Source organism: Phaethon aethereus (genome assembly GCF_964289735.1).
Source record: "Phaethon aethereus genome assembly, chromosome: 1".
Classification (NCBI taxonomy): domain Eukaryota; kingdom Metazoa; phylum Chordata; class Aves; order Phaethontiformes; family Phaethontidae; genus Phaethon; species Phaethon aethereus.
Genome location: NC_138575.1, coordinates 62,001,723 through 62,020,741, shown reverse-complemented (window position 1 = coordinate 62,020,741; position 19,019 = coordinate 62,001,723). Strand labels below are relative to the sequence as shown.

The 19,019-nt window shown below is 40.2% G+C and overlaps 1 protein-coding gene across 2 annotated transcripts in view; it reads right to left on the bottom strand.

Annotated features, from left to right (window-relative positions):
• APPL2 (adaptor protein, phosphotyrosine interacting with PH domain and leucine zipper 2) overlaps positions 1-19,019 on the bottom strand; it is a gene marked incomplete at its 5' end in the record, with an annotated part of 37,276 nt that continues 18,257 nt past the window's right edge. Inside the window, 16 exons of one of the 2 annotated variants that reach the window (XM_082014142.1) lie at positions 1-489; positions 1,329-1,376; positions 2,080-2,220; positions 2,347-2,383; positions 3,055-3,229; positions 4,761-4,813; positions 4,936-5,088; positions 6,673-6,761; positions 6,876-6,932; positions 7,010-7,052; positions 7,353-7,541; positions 8,638-8,796; positions 14,610-14,692; positions 16,946-17,092; positions 18,061-18,119; positions 18,220-18,282. In XM_082014142.1, the coding sequence (XP_081870268.1) occupies positions 361-489; positions 1,329-1,376; positions 2,080-2,220; positions 2,347-2,383; positions 3,055-3,229; positions 4,761-4,813; positions 4,936-5,088; positions 6,673-6,761; positions 6,876-6,932; positions 7,010-7,052; positions 7,353-7,541; positions 8,638-8,796; positions 14,610-14,692; positions 16,946-17,092; positions 18,061-18,119; positions 18,220-18,282 (1,625 nt within the window). In that variant the 3' untranslated portion in view covers positions 1-360. The remainder of the gene's footprint in view (positions 490-1,328; positions 1,377-2,079; positions 2,221-2,346; positions 2,384-3,054; positions 3,230-4,760; positions 4,814-4,935; positions 5,089-6,672; positions 6,762-6,875; positions 6,933-7,009; positions 7,053-7,352; positions 7,542-8,637; positions 8,797-14,609; positions 14,693-16,945; positions 17,093-18,060; positions 18,120-18,219; positions 18,283-19,019) is intronic. The other variant, XM_082014143.1, reaches the window with a different exon arrangement.

Here is a 19,019-nt window from a genome sequence, read left to right as displayed (position 1 = left end):
GAGCTGACAGCTTGCACTAATTTCAGTGGAACTGTAGGCTGCTCACCATGGAAATCTGAAGGAATGACATTGACCATGGCCAACAGCTCTGCTGCCCTAACTACCAGCAACAAGGGGCTACTGCTGAAACGTTCCCCAAGACTGTCAGCTTCCCAGACACACTACACATTTCAAATGCAAAATGCCTCTAAGGTCAAGTCCCAGGTTGTAAATCGAGGGGAAACTCCCCTGCAAAGACACCAGGTGCTCTCTCACAAGAAGATGGAAGCTGGCCTTGCGGGTGCGCAGATGACTGAAAACCAGAGATTCTTGCAAAACTACTCCCTGCTCCCACAGGCTGCAGGAAATGCCAGGAGTTTGTCATGCTTCTGACTCCTCCCCTTCTTCATGTATGGCTCCATCCTCTTCTGAGTGATCATGCAGAAGCATGAACTTTCCATCATTTGTTAATGGCACAGACTTCATTAGCTGAGCTAACGCTTCTGGGTCCTGAAGAAAGACACACAAAAAAAAAAAAAAAAAAAAAGAGTTCAGCCAGGCTGCAGCAATCTTTCAGAGTTTTCCACAGTACCTTCCACACAGGTTTCCCAGTACATCTTGTTAAAGTTTTGCAACTTTTTTTTTTTAATGGCAACCTTCAGTCTGTTATTGAACATAAACAATCCCTTTTGGTTCAGTAAAACCATCACTCAGGTATATAAGAAAAAAAGTAATTAATTTTGAGCCTTTATTTTGCTGTTCTTATCTGGTATTGATGTAACTACTGAAAAACAAGGAGAAAAGTAACTGTCTAAATAAATTATTATCTATACCTGTGCTTATTGCCTGTGACTAAAAGCTCATTCCTGCAACTTGCTCTGAAATCTTATGAGCAAAAATACAGAGCAAATATTGATGTATTAGTGTCACATTTGTATATAGATAAATTTATCTACAAGGGGCTAGGTAACTTTGCCGTTCATTTTAAGTGCAAAAACACCCAGTGTTTCCCTTCACCCTAAAGGAGGAATAGGAGTTTCTAAAAGTGAACCAGCAATGTGTGACTGACACTTCATCCCAAAGAGTTTGTTTGAACAACTGCATTTGTATAGTTCTGAATTTGATTTAGGGTGGCAAATTTTATCTTGAATCAAGCTACTGCAAAGTCAAACTGAGTTGCCTTTTGCATGGACTACTCAGGGGCTGTGCTAAATAATGTCTGCAAAACTTTGTCATTGGGAGGAACAGCAGTTCCTTTTTCTCACGCACACCAGAGGTACCTGGAGAATGCAACCAAGAGCAGAATGTGATGAATCGCATCACAGACATGGGGAATGAAGCAAACTTACCTTTTGTGCCTCAATGATTTCTTTTCCCAAGCTAATGGCATAGCAAATCTAAAAAAAGAAATGTATGTGGAGTTCAGTTTTGTTTGGGGTTTTTTGTTCCTTAATTGGGACTAGCATGCAGAAGTGTCAATGAAAACTTAGTCTTAAATATAGGCCGAAAAGCAGAGGTGGAATACCAATTCACCCTGCTAACTACATAAAACTATCTTAGTTTCTGCTTCAAAGCTCACTTCGGCTGGTACATCTTTGTACTCAAGTCAGTTTTATTCACCAAACTTTATTTCCAAACCTGGTAAATCTTTTCTACTGCATGTAAGAGTCTTACTTTTTTAAAGACAAAAATTCCCCAGCACGTATTTCTAATAGTCTGTTATTACCACAAGCAGCAAGCACCCAGTGGTGTTACCACAGCAGGGCTGTCTCGCCTCTGAAAGCTTTACAGACATATGTGTCTCGCCATAGCTAACATTCATTTTTGTTAGTGCTGGTGCCAGACGCACACACCCCTTCCCCTCTCTTAGTGCTAGCATCAGCAATCGCATCCTTTCCTCCCTGTTGTACATGCTGCTGCATTATCTAGGAATTTGGTCCTTTTTAGCCATAAGCCATCAAAGGCTTGCATGTTAAGGCATACTTTCCCGGCAAGAAATTGAGCTGCTCTTGCTTCTATCACATTGTTTCCCAGACGGGTAAGCCAGGAAGCCTAAAACCTGTTTTCTAAATGAAGTATTTTATTAAATGTTATGCAAACCTTTTCCCCTTCTGTGTTGCTCTCAAAAATATACACGCTCATGGATTCTTCTCCCAGAGTCTCACTGAGATGGACCACAAAGCCAATCAGTCGCCTGTTATCCTGATGAGCAGCAAACTGTGTCACAGTGGTGAGTTCAAACTGGAAAAGTGTAAGGAATTTATTTTTTTAACTAGCATACAGTTAGCTTGGTCAAGAGCTCAAGTTCCCGTGACTGAGTATTCAAAGCTGTGGTAGAAAACCAGATTCAAAACAAAAGTTACTTACACTTGTTCGTGTAACTTGTGTTTGAGGATCTATTAACCTGCAATTACATGTAAGGGGGGGGGGGGAAAGTAAATTATTTTAGAGTGCTTCTTGGTAATTTCAAGGTGCTTTATAATAGTAAGGCATCACTAGAGCAATTTTACAGATGAGGAAACATACGCACAGAATCAAATGCTTTATCTGTGATGCAAGTCAGTCAATGGCAAGGTTCAGCTCTAGACCCTGACTCTCGGCTGCCTGACCTGTATAGGTCATAGTGATTTGGTAAGCGTCCTGGGTGCAAGGGCTAATACACTAATATTAGTATGGACATAACTGCACTCCAGCTAAAGTGAAGGTCTTGTGCCAGCATACTCTACAGTGACAATACTGACAACAGGACACTGACGGCCCTCTTGCTGTTACTACATGTAAGGAAAGAGAATCTTCCAATGCATTTTTTTGCATCTTTTTCTGTCTCTTTGCAGGGCCTTATAGTCCCACTGCATCCCCTAACTTTTGGTAGGATGTTCTTACAACTTAGTCAGGAGGATGATTTCTAGATACTACAGACTAAGAAAAAGAGACATTTTTATGAAGTAATGTGAATCTCAGGATCTTGTTCCCTCAAAGGGTGTATTTCTTGGAAAAACAAAACCAAAAATATTTTATTAATCACAAGTTGTATGAAGAGAACAGAATGTTGACAAGTTGAAGGTTTTACAGTACCTCAAGTTCTTGCTGGTGACCATGAGATGTGATTCAGTCATACGGAATATGTTGTGAATGGCACGAGCAGCTAACACTTGTCTCATAGCTTCATAGATCACCTCACTTGTATCATCTGACTGAACAGCCATAGATCCTAAAAACCGAACTACGAACATCTGCTGCAAGAGCGAATCTGGAAGATAAAAGGCGTGACTTCCTTCACTGTATTACTTCACTTTTCCAGTAGCTGAAGTCATCAAAAAAATTACTTTTTCCACTTTGGAAATTCAACAGTAAACCCATGGGTGGTGACTGTTGTGAGTGGTGCCTTCGTGCTACGAGCCAGGCAGTGCTCTGACCCAGTTTTAAACAGTGCTTGAACTGGCAGCAAGCAGGGGTGGGGGGAAAACAAAAAGTTGCTTGGAAGCTTTGAAAGTGTAACCGGTCCTTTATGCCTTATTTGCTTAGCTAGTAAAATTCACTTGCCTATGATGTGATCAGGTGCACATAAACTCTGATAAATTTATGATTGTGCACAAGCCTTGGCTTCCATCAAATTAACTCTTATCTTCACACCTTGTACATTCCTCTCTTTCTTCTATGTCCTTCTGACCTTCCATGCAGCTGGTTCCAGCGAGGTTTTCATTAAATCCTATCACCCTAAGGCTCCTATTTACAGCTAAGTAGCCATTATGTGACAAAGCCGCTGTTTGATCAGGCTCCCTTTATGATTGGTGGTGAGCAAGGTAAAGCGGGATCAGCCCTGCTGAACACGACTGTTCAAAGGCCACAATGCCTGTGTCTACATCACCCAAGACGCCACAAAGATTGTTACGCATCAGCGTGAGCTGAGCTACGCAGATCGACTGGTGCAGTATGAGACGCAGGGCAGTCACCCAAGCACTGTACTCTCTAACGCGTGCTGCAGCGGAGCCAGGCGCTGCTGCTGCTGCCGCTGGTGCAGCGGTGCCTGCTTGTCACAGCTACTCTGCTGCCAGGCAGCTCGCAACCATCCTACCTCGCAAGGGGACAACACACGCAAGTGTTCAAATCAGTACATTCTGCGAGTAGTTTTCTGACAGGGCTGTGGGTTCCAGACAGCAATGGTAACTGGCACAGATGGAGAGGAGAACAGCCAGGATCTGAGCCCTGCGTGTGCTGGGAGAGGAAGGTTAGAAGTGCTGACTTTTACTGGCATGTCGCTGGGAGGAGGGAAAGGGAGCAGCAGTGAGAGACTCTCCCTTTGCTGAAAGAGGCACGTTGCTGCTGTGAGGTATATGCTGGGCCTCTGTGAGATTTAGATTGTGCATTTCGGAGTACAGGTGGGTAAGAAATGGCTATTAAGCAGCCTCAAACTTGAGCAGAATTATAATACAGTCCCATCCAACCCTTTCTAAAGGAGTCAACAACTACTTTTCTGGTTTTTAAAAAAGAAAGAAAAAGAATGAAAGACAAAAACCAAGCAAACCAAATCTTTTTGCCTTGAAACATTTGAAATAAACCTAATCTGAAATACAGCTTGGACTGTAGGAAAAGGTGTTTGTTTTCACAGGTAGTGATGTTTGAAAGACTACTTCTGAAAGGTGACTACCATCAACTGTATTATGGATCTGTTAGCCCTGCACCATGGTGTCAGGTGCTTTCATTAAGAGACACTAGATAGCTGACAGCTGAACTAGGCCTAAAATGGTGACTAATTTTATCTGGAAAAATGAAGCACTGACCTTCCTCCTCATCTTTGCTGCCATGTTCAGATTCCCCAAATGGGTTTGCACGCCTACGAAATAAGAATAAAACTGTAATTACAGATTCTAGTCACCACACACACATGCTGCAATACCTAATTTTCTCCTCTGAAATCACTCTGTTAAAGTGATCTATCACTGACTCTGGCCATACCTGCCACCTCTGTTCTGGTCCAGGAATTCTGTGGCAGGCAGGACGATATCAAATTGAATTGGTGTTCCAGGAGCAATGAGTTGTGCGGAGTCTTGAATGCCAGCTGATTCACTGGGAATTATTTTATCATTTTCCATATTCTTTACATTCTGGCTAAAATGAAAAAGGAAAAAAAAAAAGTTTCCATCAGTGACACTCAATATTTGCCCTGGAAGGGATTATTAAAAAATCCAAAGCAGGATTGAACCACTATACATAAATAAGAGTGTTTTCCCATTTACCTGCTACTGAGTACTCTATTAAAATCTCAGTTTATCTTTTTGTACATAAAATTATTTAGGAAAAAAGTAAATGCTGGTATATTAAACCTGAACTCAGATCAACTCTGAGTGTGGGCAGACCTTCTGCAGTAGGTTGCTGTTTGGCTCTAGTGGCCATATTTACAACTGCATTATCAGTTCAAACAGCAGAGACCTGGACTTGTGTCTACAGGTGTAAATGGCAATCCTGACATCTTTTTAAGATCTTACTTGGCCACAGGCTTCTTACAATGTGTTAAGAAGAAGTGTTACACACTGGATCAGACTTCTTCCTGCACCTTTTCTGAAAGAGAATGAAATTTTAAGTTTCCCACAGCTACAGAAGGCATAGCTATGCCCATTACCACATATGGAACACTGGGTTTACTAGCAGCACCTTTCTACCTCTAGAAAGTTTTCTGTTTGCATACAGATGTAAAAGTGACTTGGGAGATTAGCTGTCAATGAAATAGCTATTTCCTTTGCCCAGTGAAATAGATGTCAATACTATTCTATTTATAAATCTGTAATCAAAGTAAAACAGCTGTACTGTGAATAAAATTAGAAAGAAATTGACTGGCATTCCCCATGGCTATAGGGAATCTTTGGAATTTGTAAGCAATCATAAATCATAGTAAAGTCACTGGCCTGAGAGGCAGTGAAATCCAGATATGGAAAGGGTTTGAATTTCTAGAAGTAAATATGTGAGTAAGAATTTACAATTTCCTGACAGAATTTGCAAAGAAGTCTCTTCATGTTGAAATCAGTGTGACACAAATTTGCCCTGTTTTATTTATCACACTGCTTCTGAAAGCAGGATTTCAGTGCAGCACTGCGCTTCAAAGCCAACTCTGATGATGAATTCTGAAGAATTCCCACTGAGCAAGACGTGAGCATCATGCGGACACAAAAAAAGTGATACATAAAACATATTTTGAATATAAGCATAACCTACAGCATTATTAACCATTTTTGAAGGAGAGGAGCTTTATTGATTGAACTGAATGAGCACAAAAGAATAGTAATTATTCTGACAGCTGTGTAAGGTATATTCCTGTGGCAGACTGACAGGACCTGCCTGAGGCAATATGCAAAAATATACTTCCTTCAATGTATACTGGGTACTCTGCTGTGTTACCCACATTACAAATCATTCCCTTACCGCAAAGCACTTACAAGTAAAGCATTGTGTTGTGTTTCTGAAGAAACAGCAAAATCCCAACGGCAACCACAAGGAGCTTCGAAGTTGTGATGTGGAGCAATAAGCGTTACCCTCAACACTTAGTATCTCGGTAGGAAACCGAGTAGAGGAATTTGCTGGAACACACAGGCTTGTAAAGCCAGGGCCTAGACCGGGCTTTCTCCTGGGTGACTGTTGCCCTGTAAAAAGGGCATGACCAAGCACACAGCCTCTAGTCTGTACAAGTGAGAATGTTACCTGGGGTGGTGAACTTCGTGTTTTTTCCCAAAGCTGGTAATGGGAGTCACTGCTTGTAGGGCTGTCTGATTTAACTTGATTGCAGCTGCCTACAAAAACACGACCAAACAGCTCTTATACACACTTACTTTACATTGCCATGTAAAGAACAATGGGGAAGCAAGTTGGAAGGAACGGACTGAAAGACAGAAACAAGCTCCCACCTCTGGATTGTCGGTGAGATAGATCTGTCTGGAGATGTTGTTGATGGCACATATCCACTGGAAGGGAAAAGTGAAATTGAACTCTGCAAGCTCACTTGTATACAAGAATAACAGCATTAAGAAAATATTTTTACCTCCTCGTATTCTTTCTTGCTTTCTGCTTGAAGGGTTATACCCCTAAAATAGAAACATAGTGTATCAGTGCTAACAGTGGACACCAGGACTGTTTGACTCCAGGTCTTACAACAGCGTCACCAAACTTTGTATCTATTAACCATCAAAGGAACAAAAATCACGAGTAAGCTGCAGCTAAAGGATACCGCATGCACTGTTCAGGCAGTTGTGGGGGAGCATGGGAAGGAACATGCTTTTAAACACAGAAAGGTTTACTGTTATTTTAGCAAGCATGTTCTACATGAAACAGCATCTGAGAGGGTAAGTGTGACTGGCTGTCCTCCAATGAAACCTGTCTCATACGCTTTGCCTGTAGGAGTAGTGATCTGAAAGCAGTATCTTCTGTCTTCACAGTCTACAGCCATAACAGAGCAGTTGTCCAGGTCCTGAATCAATCCTCCAGCTACTGCTCCCCTTGGCTGACACATCAAGTTGCCACCTTGAGTGAAGAAATACAGTCTCTCCCAAGTTGTAGTCACCAGACCTGTTTTACTGAAGAGAAGATGCAGTGATAAAGAGTCATTACTATTCAGAAGTGGCTCCAAACATATATGAAATGGCAAACACATCCTGATGCTAATCTTTATGTTCAACCCTGGAATTTTTTTTATGATGATTCTCTGTTAAGAAATAAAAGCAGTACCTATTCCTAGCAGAGACTAATTCTTAATGAAAGCTGAAGAACTAAACAAATTCCCAACATCCCAAGTTAAAAATATTCTCTGCAGTATTTGCTAGTTAAGGAATAAAATAAATATTGGTATCAAGTAACTGACATGAAATACTATTAAGCTGAATAAAAAAAAAAACACCACAAGTATTTTCAAGCTGAAGAGCAGCATGAGCAATTTCAGCACAGAGAATCATCATTTTTTAACAAAGTATCTTCTGCAAGCAGTATCTCAGAGTCCATCTTCTCCCTAGCTATGGAATCCTGTTATACTGTAATCCAGCTCTTAGATGCTATGAGAAATTACTGTGTCCACTCACAAAAAAAAAAACCAAACAAACTACAAGTCAAATAGAAATAAACTGATTATTTAATCAATCATATAAGCAGGGTTACTATATGCTACCGATATACATAGCTCTTGTGGATGTTGATGGAAGATTTTATTTGGAAAATTCGCAGAGGTAACTATGTATGGCATACATTCAAAATTATGCATTTGTATAAAGCTTTTGTTTATGTAAAGGAGGTAATTTATGAAAACCTATATTAACTACAAAATATAGCTGTTTTCATTAGCCCTAAGAACTGGTAACAATCTGAACCCAGCCCCACCCATTTCTAATTTTTAGCCACTTGAATGCAGGAAATCATCCCTGTAGATTAATTCAACCAGAATTAAACTTCTGTTTTCAGGAAAACAGTCTCAAATGCCTCTAATTTGGTTTAAGCTTCTAAAATACATTTCCAAAGATGACAGAGATACTTAGGAGCTGAACAGTACAGCTACCACAGTGATTCAGGAGCCTCAAACATCATTACCTGAGGAGTCTTTATGACCTAAAAAAAAAAAAAAAAAAAAAAAGTAGCAACTAGTCAGCAACTAAACAAACCAGCAGGTATAAACAGTCATCTTACTTTCTAAGATTAAGGTAGCCAGCCTTCTGGATGAGATTTCTATTGATAGCAGGTGAAGTTGTATCAGAATCTGGGGTGTAAACAGATTCATTAACTGCAATTAAATCCTGCTGGGATATCCTCATTTTTTCAGCTTCAGCATCCAGCTCTCCCTGTATGCTGGGGAAAAAAAGAAAAACCACAAGAAACTCAAAGCCATCATCAGTCAATTTATACCAGGATATATCTAACATCTGTAAGCCAAAATGAACAAAAATACCATTTGAGATTATATTGTAGAGTAGTGCAAAGATTAAGTTCATTTTTAGAACAGAAATATATATATAATATTTTATATAAATTTATATATATATTTTATATAACTATTAATGTATATAATATAGTTCCTTTATAGGAACTATAATGCAAGACTGTATGTCCAAGGCTTTCTCTAAAGACTAAATAAATCAGTACAGTTAGAAAAGAATGAAAGGAAGAGGCAAACAATAGGAAACTACACCCAGAAAATGTCATCTCAGCCTAAAGAGACAAGATGCATATTCTCTGAGGGTGTTAACAATGGTTTAAGGAAAATATGGCTATCTTTGGCAGGCTGGCAGCAAAAGCGCAGCCAGGATTTCCCCTTGCTCTTTATTTTGAAAGCCCAGTTTGAAGATGTTACTCTCAATATGTCTCATAGAGTAGCTATGCTTTCTTTTTTGCAATTTGTACTAAACGTAGGTATCTTCTTTCCCCAAAGAGTATACAGCAATAATGATCAGAATTATGAGACTGTTTTGTAAGACTGAAATAAGCACACGAGAAATGCTTAAGTGTTGAGAGTGAAGAGTTAAGTTCATCTTTTGAGAGATAGCTTCTAAAAGCAATGCTTGTATGAATTTACACTGGTGAACGTATATAGATGCTGCCCTAGTATAGCCACACAGTTCAAAGTAGGTTTTACCATAGTATTTGTCTTTCACAGAACTTTGTCTAATTCCTGCAACTGTGTAACACGCAGGAATTCCTGCCGTGAGACCACCTATTGACAGATTTTTCAACAGTTAAGTTTTCCATTAATTCAGAACAATACAGTACCAAAATTTATAGCTCAAGTCTTAGTTCAGCATTAATTTTTGTTTATAATACTGTCTTCTACTTTGGTGTGATTCAGAAAACATCCTTGCTGCAAGCTGGCAAAACTGAGCTCTCTTTGAACTGTAAAAATCCAGTTTGCTGAAAGTGGTAACTGTGAAGGGGTATCCGAGTGCAAAATTTAACTCAGAAAGTAAGCTGTAATTCATTGCAGAAGCATCATACAGATATATTCTGCAGTGCTGAGTATATATGTATTCATAATCTTCCTGTAAGACACATTTGGCATAAAGGGAGAAACAAACCAGTCATTTTACTGGAACCAGCCCACAGAGAGGTCAGTCTCATGTTCATATGCCAGTGAAATACCTTCTTTTTTTTTTTTTCAGCTCTACTGTCAGGCAGTCACTGGGAGCCACGAAGTTTTCAGAGGTTCCCACAGACCACTTGACAGTCCCATCACACCAATAAACCAGCCTTGTTTTCATCAACTTTAATAAGCCTGTGTTTCACTTGCAGACTCTTCTGATCAATACACATCAACGCAGTGGGCATAATCAAAAAGCAACTAAAGGCCTGCTATTTTGAAAATGTGACATAATTAATCCAGCAATTAAAAAAATAACCATTAGGTAAACTATATATAAAAGGGCTTAGATCTCCATGTCAGCTGCAAGCACTATTTGGCGCAACTGTGGACAAGGAAGTAGAAAATGTTTTTAGACCATCTGTTTGCACTGCCCTTCTGTGAACCTGAGGTCTGGCTACGCGTCTGTGAACTGAGGTCCTGAGGGAGCTGGCTAACATCCCTGCAAGGCTCGTCTCTATCACCTTCAAAATTTGACTGCAGTCAGGGAAGGTTCCTAATGACTAAAAAAAAAGGCAAGTGTCACACCTGCCTTTGAGACAGGCAAGAAAATCTGGGGAACTACAAGCCAGTCGGCTGCACCTCAGTCCCTGGGAAAGTTATGAAGCAAATTCTCCAGCCATTTCCAAACACACAATGGACAAGAAGGCAACTGGGAACAGCCAGCAGAGATTTACCAAGGGCAAATCATGCCTGACCATCCTGATTGCCTTCTGTGATGCAATGACTAGCTTGGTGGACAGAAGAGCAGTGGATGCTGTTTCACTTGACTTCAGCAAGACCTTTCACATGGTCTCCCATAGTATCCTTATAGCCAAATTGCTGAAATATAAACTACAGAAGTCAACTACAAGATGCGCAGAAAACATGGCTGGACTACTGAGCTCAAAGGGTTGTAATCAGTGAGACAAAGCCCAACTGGTGCCCAGCTATTAGTGATGTTCCTTATGGGTCAATACTGAGGCTTACAGGTTTACAGTCTTTAATAAGAGCTGGACAACCCATAGGAGCAGATGACACCAAATTGGTTGATTTACTGTCAGTCATATCTGACTGACTGACAGATATGGTGGAGGGCTGCTGTTTAGAGGGACCTTGACATGCTGCAGAAATTGGCAGAGAGGAACCTCATGAAGCTCTTGCAAAGACAAATACCAAGTCCTGCCTGGGATGGAAAAACCCCATGCAACTTGAAAGGATAGGAAGCATCTGGACAGAAAGCAACTTTCAGCAAAGGACTTGCGGGTCCTAGAGGACAAGTTGAACATGAGCCAGCACCATGCCCTTGTGGCAAAAAAAGGACAGTCACATCCTGGGCTGCATGAGCAAGAGTATAGCCAACGGGTCAAAGGAAATAATTATTCCTGTCTGTTCAGCACTTGTGAGACTCCAACAGGAGTACTGTGTCTAGCTTTGGTGTCCCAGCACACGAAAGACAGAAAGAAAGTCAAGTGAAAAGCCACCAAGATGGCTAAGGGCCCAGGATATGTGGCATAACAAGCTGCGAGAATTGTTTTTCAGCCTCATGAAATGAAGGCTAAGAGGCCGGGATCTTACTGCTAGCTTAACTACCTGAGGGGAGGGTATATAGCAGATGGAGCTAGACCCTTCTTGGAGGTGCGCAGTGATAGCATGACAGACAACGGACACAAGTTGTAACCAGCTACTGTGTGTGCCATGTGTGAGAGAGAGACAGAGAGACTCAAGTTTTGACTGGACACGGTGCTGAGCACTCTGCTCTAGCTGACCCTGCTCTCAGCAGGAGTTAACTAGATGACCTCTTGAGGTCTATACCGCAGCAGCTGTTCTTTGACTTTCAGAAGAACAATACTAGCAAATATTGGACTTCTTTATTAACTTTTCCAAACTTGAGGAGTTATTAACTGTATCTAGGCTACTACAAAAACTCAAGAGGTGGGAACATAAGAATACTTGTCACTGCATACCTTAGAAAGTCATTAAAACCTGCACCTATGCAATAAGCAACTTTCTCCCTACTTCCTGCTCGAGTGGTTAAAATTTTTGGAGAACATGAGCACATAACACAGGCTGTACACAGCAGGACCAGAGATCCATGTAGTCCCCTATCCTGTGTCTGACTGTGGCAAAAAGCCTATGGAAAAGTACAAGGCAAGTACATATGATCCTCCTCCTGTTCTCCTCCCCAGTCTTTTGTAGAAGTTGGTCATATCCTGTAACTGTTGAAGTAATTTAGAAACATAGCACTGCATTTAAGTCAGCACTAAGCAGTATCTGACTGGCCAGATGAAGAGTCACTCTTGCATCATGGTGTTAGTCTGTTTCATGTTAGCTTATTTCCAGCTTTTCCACATCTTTAGAAAGCTGAGACTTCCTAAGCTCCCACATCACCCCCAAAATGAGACCAGCTGTGTGCATCTTACCACCTAGCCAAGTCATGTAAGAGGCTGAGTTATGAAGGCTGAGTAGTATCATCAGATCCGAATTAAATTAGACCATATTTTGCAAGTGAATGCTTTTCAACATTATCATTAAACGTCATAATAATAATTATTTAAATTCCATTTTGAAATAAAATGGAACAGTGCTGTCCGTTTTTACAGAAGTGCAAAGCATATGTAAAACATAAGCAAAAGAGTCAATGAATCTTTTGATCACTCATTTTTCTTGCACCACAAACTGCTTCCAAGAAAACTGCCCTGGCATCTTCATGGTTCCCAAGACTGGATGGATTCCTCTTCCTAAGGCACGGTTCTCTTATCTCCAAGGTAGAAGGGAGAGAAAAGCTGACAATTCTGAAGTTATATGCATTTGTGACAATTAGACCAATTGGTTACTGAGACTACTGCAATGATCTGTCCTCTCTCATGTGTTTTTACACTGCTAGCAATATTCACTGTATAAATGAAAATACTTTTAAATATGAAGACTCAGTTTCACAGTCAGCTTAAACAGATGCATCACTGCTGAAATTCTGTAACTGCACAACGGGTCTCATTGACTTGTTGTTCCAAGAAAACAAATCTGACAAATAAAAAGCTCTCAGCTTGATTAGCAAGCAGATCTGACAAATAAAAAGCTTTTAGCTTGATTAGCAAGCAGATCTGACTCACTGAGGCCTTGTGATCCCAGCACTAAAGAAGGAAAGGAGTGGGCAGCATAGTTTTCAGTGACTCTGTAATCTTAAGTCATGAAACCATGCCCTGTGTCAGTAATTGCTAAGCTGCACAGTATCATTCAGAATTTTGCAAGCTTTCTCTTTGTTTTTTTCCAAAGACGTCACACTCCTGTACTAGTTACATTTGAGTTGTACTTCAAGCTTTGCTGTGTGACAGACTTAAAACACAAAAACCAGACTCAGCAAACCAACTGAGCAGCCTATTTTTGCTTCCATTTACTACTGTGTACTATCCAGAATTCAAATCCATCAGACTTTGGAAAACAAGGGTTTATTCTATGGCGAGGATCTGATGGCAGGATCCTCACTGTATCTACAAGACAACATGCTCTAGCCTTACTAAATAAAGGGCACTATTTCAAGGGAGTTTAAAATCTGTCCTCCAGTCTGCACAAACGCTATGTAGATTGTGGAGAGATTTATTTCAGAAGTGAGTGTGAAAAGATATGTAAGTAAATATAGAGCTACAGGAAGTAAAGAATCATTTACTGAAATAACCTACTATACAAAGAGATTACTTACAACGCTGTTCTCAAATTAACAAGTATGCATTATTTAAAATACCATGAGAGTCAGACTAAGTAATGATTTGGATACAGTCCAATATGAAAGGTATGCAGCAATAAAGTGAAGGACTCCGTTTAGTGTTCCAACTGATTTATAATAAATGATTAATGTTCTATCTAATATGATTACATTTTAAACATAAAGTTTACTTTTACACGGGCATAATTATAAAGCAAATGCCAATTTGCATTACAAGTGGAGGGGGAGGGAGCGGGGGAACCAAAAATAATCACAAAATTAGAAGCACAAAAGTGAAGCAGTTTATTGAAATGAGGACTTAGCCAAAGCAGGTTGAACTCAGTGGACCAATACTGAGCCTATACTGGAGGTAATGAGTATGTTCTCTAGGGCAAGGAGTTTTGTTTGCCTTGTGTAGCTACAACATCAAACGCTACAGGCCCTAAATCCTTATTTTGGGAGGCTAATGGGTTATTGTCACAGTATTATTACAGAAGACCCAGCAAGTATAAATACTTCTTATTCAGAATGCACTTTGGCTCTATTATATTAATTCTGTTAACCTATTTCAAGCCCAGAGTTCATGCTTTTTGTCCATGAAGAGACACAAGGATGTAAGAAAGCATGTGAACACTTTGTAATATATAGTTCCTGGCTATACTGCAAAAATACTTTCTGCAGTGCACTGACAGCATTTTCCTTTACATGTACAAACACACCTCCTTTCCACCTGCTGCTTTAACAAAATATGCCCAACAATGCAATGCAAGCATGGAAGGACTCTCATGAGAGAGAAATAGAAGCCCTCTGTTATCTGCTGAAGGTTACAGCACTAAACTATCGTGTTACCTTTGAACCATGTCTGAAACAGATGACAAAAAGCTGTCCATTCTTTTGGAAAACATCTCTGCTCCTTTCTTAAAAAAGTTGATCTGAAAAATAAATTAAAAAAAACAGACACTGGAAGTTATCTTGGCTTTGTCAGACAAAGAACAGATTGTGGGGACTGTGCTAACAGCGATCTTATTATGAGCGATACTTTTGGCTGGCGATCAAACACATGGTCAAAACAGCTGCGTTGCCTTTCTTTGTATTTCTCACTTTTGCATCATTCCACCCTTTCACACACCCTTTTACACACACATAAGCTATTGGCTGCTGAGAGGTATGTTTCCAATGAACTTGTTAAATGACTGAAATAAGGGAACAGGTAGCCTTCTCCCATACTAGCACTGTGCAGAATTGGGTCTCGTAGTGTTATAAGTCACTGCATGTAATGCCACCATGTCGAAAGGAATGGGACACAAACCACCCATTAGATCCAGTCAAACCTGGACTACCAACTCCAACCTGGAAATTTTTAACCTGCCACAGCAAAGTCAGTCAGGAAAGTGAAGTGTAGCTGCACTAGCAGAAGCCACCAGGGCCATCAGTTATACGAACTACAGATTTACCATGGATTTTGTTCTACTGAAGGAGCTAAAAAAAGCTACTAAGGCCAAAGTGCACATTTTGTGACAGAAGATGAATTCACTTAGCTGGTATGGCTCAGCAGACATGCAACAGCAGCAAAGCATTCACTGTAGATTTGACCTTAAATTACCCACTGTGAGGCACGCAGTCATCATTAGGACCTACTGCCAACTGTGTGAAACACAGACATGGCTAGTGTGTGTGCGCGCAATTAATTAGTTTTTTTAAAAAAAACAAAATCAGAGAACTACTCCAGAAGGAGATGTAAAAGCAAATTCTTAGCTGTTAAGCAATTTATTAGCTATTTCATCCAATTTTACGTGGGGATTCCACTCCTTTTCCCTGACCTTGGGACATAGTATTCCTCTTACCTGTAACTCAGGTTTCTGCATCCATGTTATTGACCACTGACTCCCTTTACAGACAAAGGAGAGAAAGCATGCTCTCTTAAAGAATGATTCACCTACTCTATTTCAGAAGCCTGCTTAAGGAGGGAAGAACTCTAAATTCCACTGATGATGATGACAGACTAACACACCTAACTTAAATGTTGATATCAGTTTTCAGTTAAGTAAACCTTGTATTAGCCACTGCTTCTTCAAAAAATTCCTTAAGGCCTGCTCATTCTTTGGAAACGAGAAATATGAGACTCATGTTTTGAGTCATTAATAAAGAAAATATATACTTTAAAAGCTGAAAGGCAGTTCACAGTATTTAAGCATCAGTATCAACTGGCTTCTGGCTACTCCGTCATTCCCATGACAACCTAAGACTCTCCTGCATAAAGCACTGAGATATGGCAGTTTTGACAGATAAAATACAGGGAAAGAAAACTTTATTTGGCTTCCAGTAAAGGAAACCAATGCAGTGCTTTCACTCAGTATAATTACAGCGGAGAAGCAGCGTGAACTCCTGTGGTGGGGAACGTGACTGAATTCTCATTTATTACCTATTTTACCTAGGGCACATGATCTGCAAAGGACACAGGACAATGGAGATGACCCAGACTACAATCTCAAACAGACCACTGCATCCATTTTTTCTGTTTTCACAGCCCAATTTTCATTTTCCCAATGCTTTCTTTCATCAGTGTCAAAGCACAACAGACCCTTAAAATGGGTGGTAATGAGAGTCAAGTGCTGTGAAAATACTAGTTTGTTGATCCTTCTGACATTGTAGAGAGTGAGATCATCAGTATTACTACTGCACTTTACAGACTTGAGAAATGCTCTATCAGATTGCTGGCTGAATAAAGATTAGAAATAGGATTTGCCAGCCTTATGCTCAATCCACTCTGCTCTTCTGTCCTTCCAGTTCTCCAGCGCATGCTCTGTTCCCTATCGTATACACTCCTCATCAGTATGCCGAACATTATGTGCCAGGAAGGGAACTGCTACATAGGAGAGTTTGTGCAGGCAGAGTAAACAGTGGAAGTAAATGCTGTGGCACCAATAGCTTAGCCTGTGAAAAAATTAACCCCAGGCTGACTTTGCATACAAGTATACTGGATTTCTTTTTTCATTGGTGTCTTTCCTGAATATCTAAACATTCAACTATCTACCACAAACAAAATCAGCTGTTAGAATCTAGGCAAGCTGAATAAAGCATTATCATCTGTCTGCTCTCAAAAAAAAAAAAAAAATCAGGAGCTACAATGTTTTACTTTTCCCCAGGGACACATCTTAGTGATATAGATGCTTTACTGTCCATACCTGTCCTCGTGTATATCCTAGCATAGGTTCCATCATTGCCACTCTCTTCCTGTACTGCAGAGCGTTCAGGGCACAGTAATATTGCAGAGATGAGAGATGCTGCTTTCTCCTTGCATTTGCCACTTCTTTTGCCACTTCTGCCTTAAGCTGAATAAAAATTGATAAAGAGGCTGACAAAGTGTTACTGTGCATATGGATATATTTACTGATTATTTTCAAGTTATCTTTAAACAACTCTCATTACAGAATTTCTCCACGTTAAAAGGAAGGATGAGAAGCTAAGAAAGCAAATCCAAAACCCAAAGCAAGTACTTCAAGCCCTTCTCTGGCAAGATACTTAAGCATTTGGGGAATCCCTGTGACTACAAACTACGTAACTACCACAACTAACATTCTGGATCCGATCTCAGTGCAAGAAATGTATTTGCAGCTGAGATCAAAACACCAGCCTGCAAGTGCAGAATTCAGAGATGAATCATTCACAATATACTATATCACATTCTGTTCTGCAATGCATTTCCTTTAAAGGACCATCTTGTAGAACTGAAGCACCTTAGGATAGGGTCAATCACACACTTTCTGGCATGCAGGGATATATTTTGGACTAGTGGTCCAGTGGGCAAAGAGAAAGAAACGTAAAACAATCCCACCAACGGAGTTAGTGTACTGTAAGTGGAATGACAATCAATACAGACAAATTTAGCAGGAAGGTAGATGTGAAAAAATGGAATGCTTTATAAACAGCAGACACAAGGCTTCAACACAGTTCACAATGAGTTCTACCCAGTGATACAGCATCATCACATCAGCTGTACAGCAGTAGGCCTATACAAATCTATTTATCGCCATTTGGATTGCCTCTGTCTGAAGAGCTCCCCTGGATCTGAAGAGCTCTAGTTCAGCACAATAGTTGATCACTCGCCTAACTTGGAGCAAACAGGTATAACTTTGCTGAACTGATATTTAAAAGCTTTGTGTCTGCTTGGAAATGAAATCATAAGTACCCTTGAGCTACTGTGAATTTAACTGATGAACTCTCCAAAGTTCATACATGAACAATGATGCAGACAGAACAGCTGAGGAAAGCTTTTCCTTTTACCTTTCACATTCATTACCTTTTCATTTTCTTTCCTTTTCGGTAACCTGCTATACTTTGCCATGGACACGTCATGTTCTGTAGACAAGGAATATTATTTTTTTTAGAAATGTGATGTGTGTGTGTGCATAGATTAAAAATGTCTTCCATGATACAACAGGTGCACACCATTGGAAACGAACAAAACAGGGAAACATACCATTGCTAGCAAGGCCAAAAAGATCCTTCAACGTGCTTACTTCTGGAAAAGAGAAATCAAATATTCAAAGTAAAACCAGCTCTAAACACTTCGTTTAACATTTACAGCACATTTAATGCCTAAGTCACTCCAGTCCTTTCAAAGCAGAGATCATGAGTTGTGCCTGTCTTGAAAACAATAAACCAGATCAGCTGCTAGAGAAATGAATAGGCAGATAGCAAATTAAGAGTCAAGTGAGGTTACTTGATTGAGCAAGTTATCAGTATGAAGAAGATTCCTTATCTGCCAGGATAATTTACCAAGGAAGCACACCATTTTAGTATGTTTGTCATCACAAAAGGCCCACCACTATCATAAAAGATCAGCAGTTCTGAACAACCTCCTGACAATGCTTACGTGATACTGAGAAATCTAAGTCCCAGAGACATATGAACTAAGCCCCTTTCCTGTATATGAATTCTTCATCACCGTGGAACACTTTTTGCTTAGTTTCTCTGTGAAAAAAAATTTGTATCTAACCCATCTGACTGCTGCCCACCATGCTTACATAACCAACACTGGCCACCAGTTTCTGGTGGAGGTAGGAGGAAGAAAAACTTAAACAGGTGACAACTTTCACAAGTGTTGGGCACATGCTACTCTGTGTCCATACCAATGTGTGCTGCAACTGGCAAAACCCTTCTCAAAAAGCTACGAAGAAAGCATATTCCCAAGAACAGACATTATGCAACTATGAAAAGAATAAGGGGAAACTGTGGGATGTCATCATGGTCTCTGAT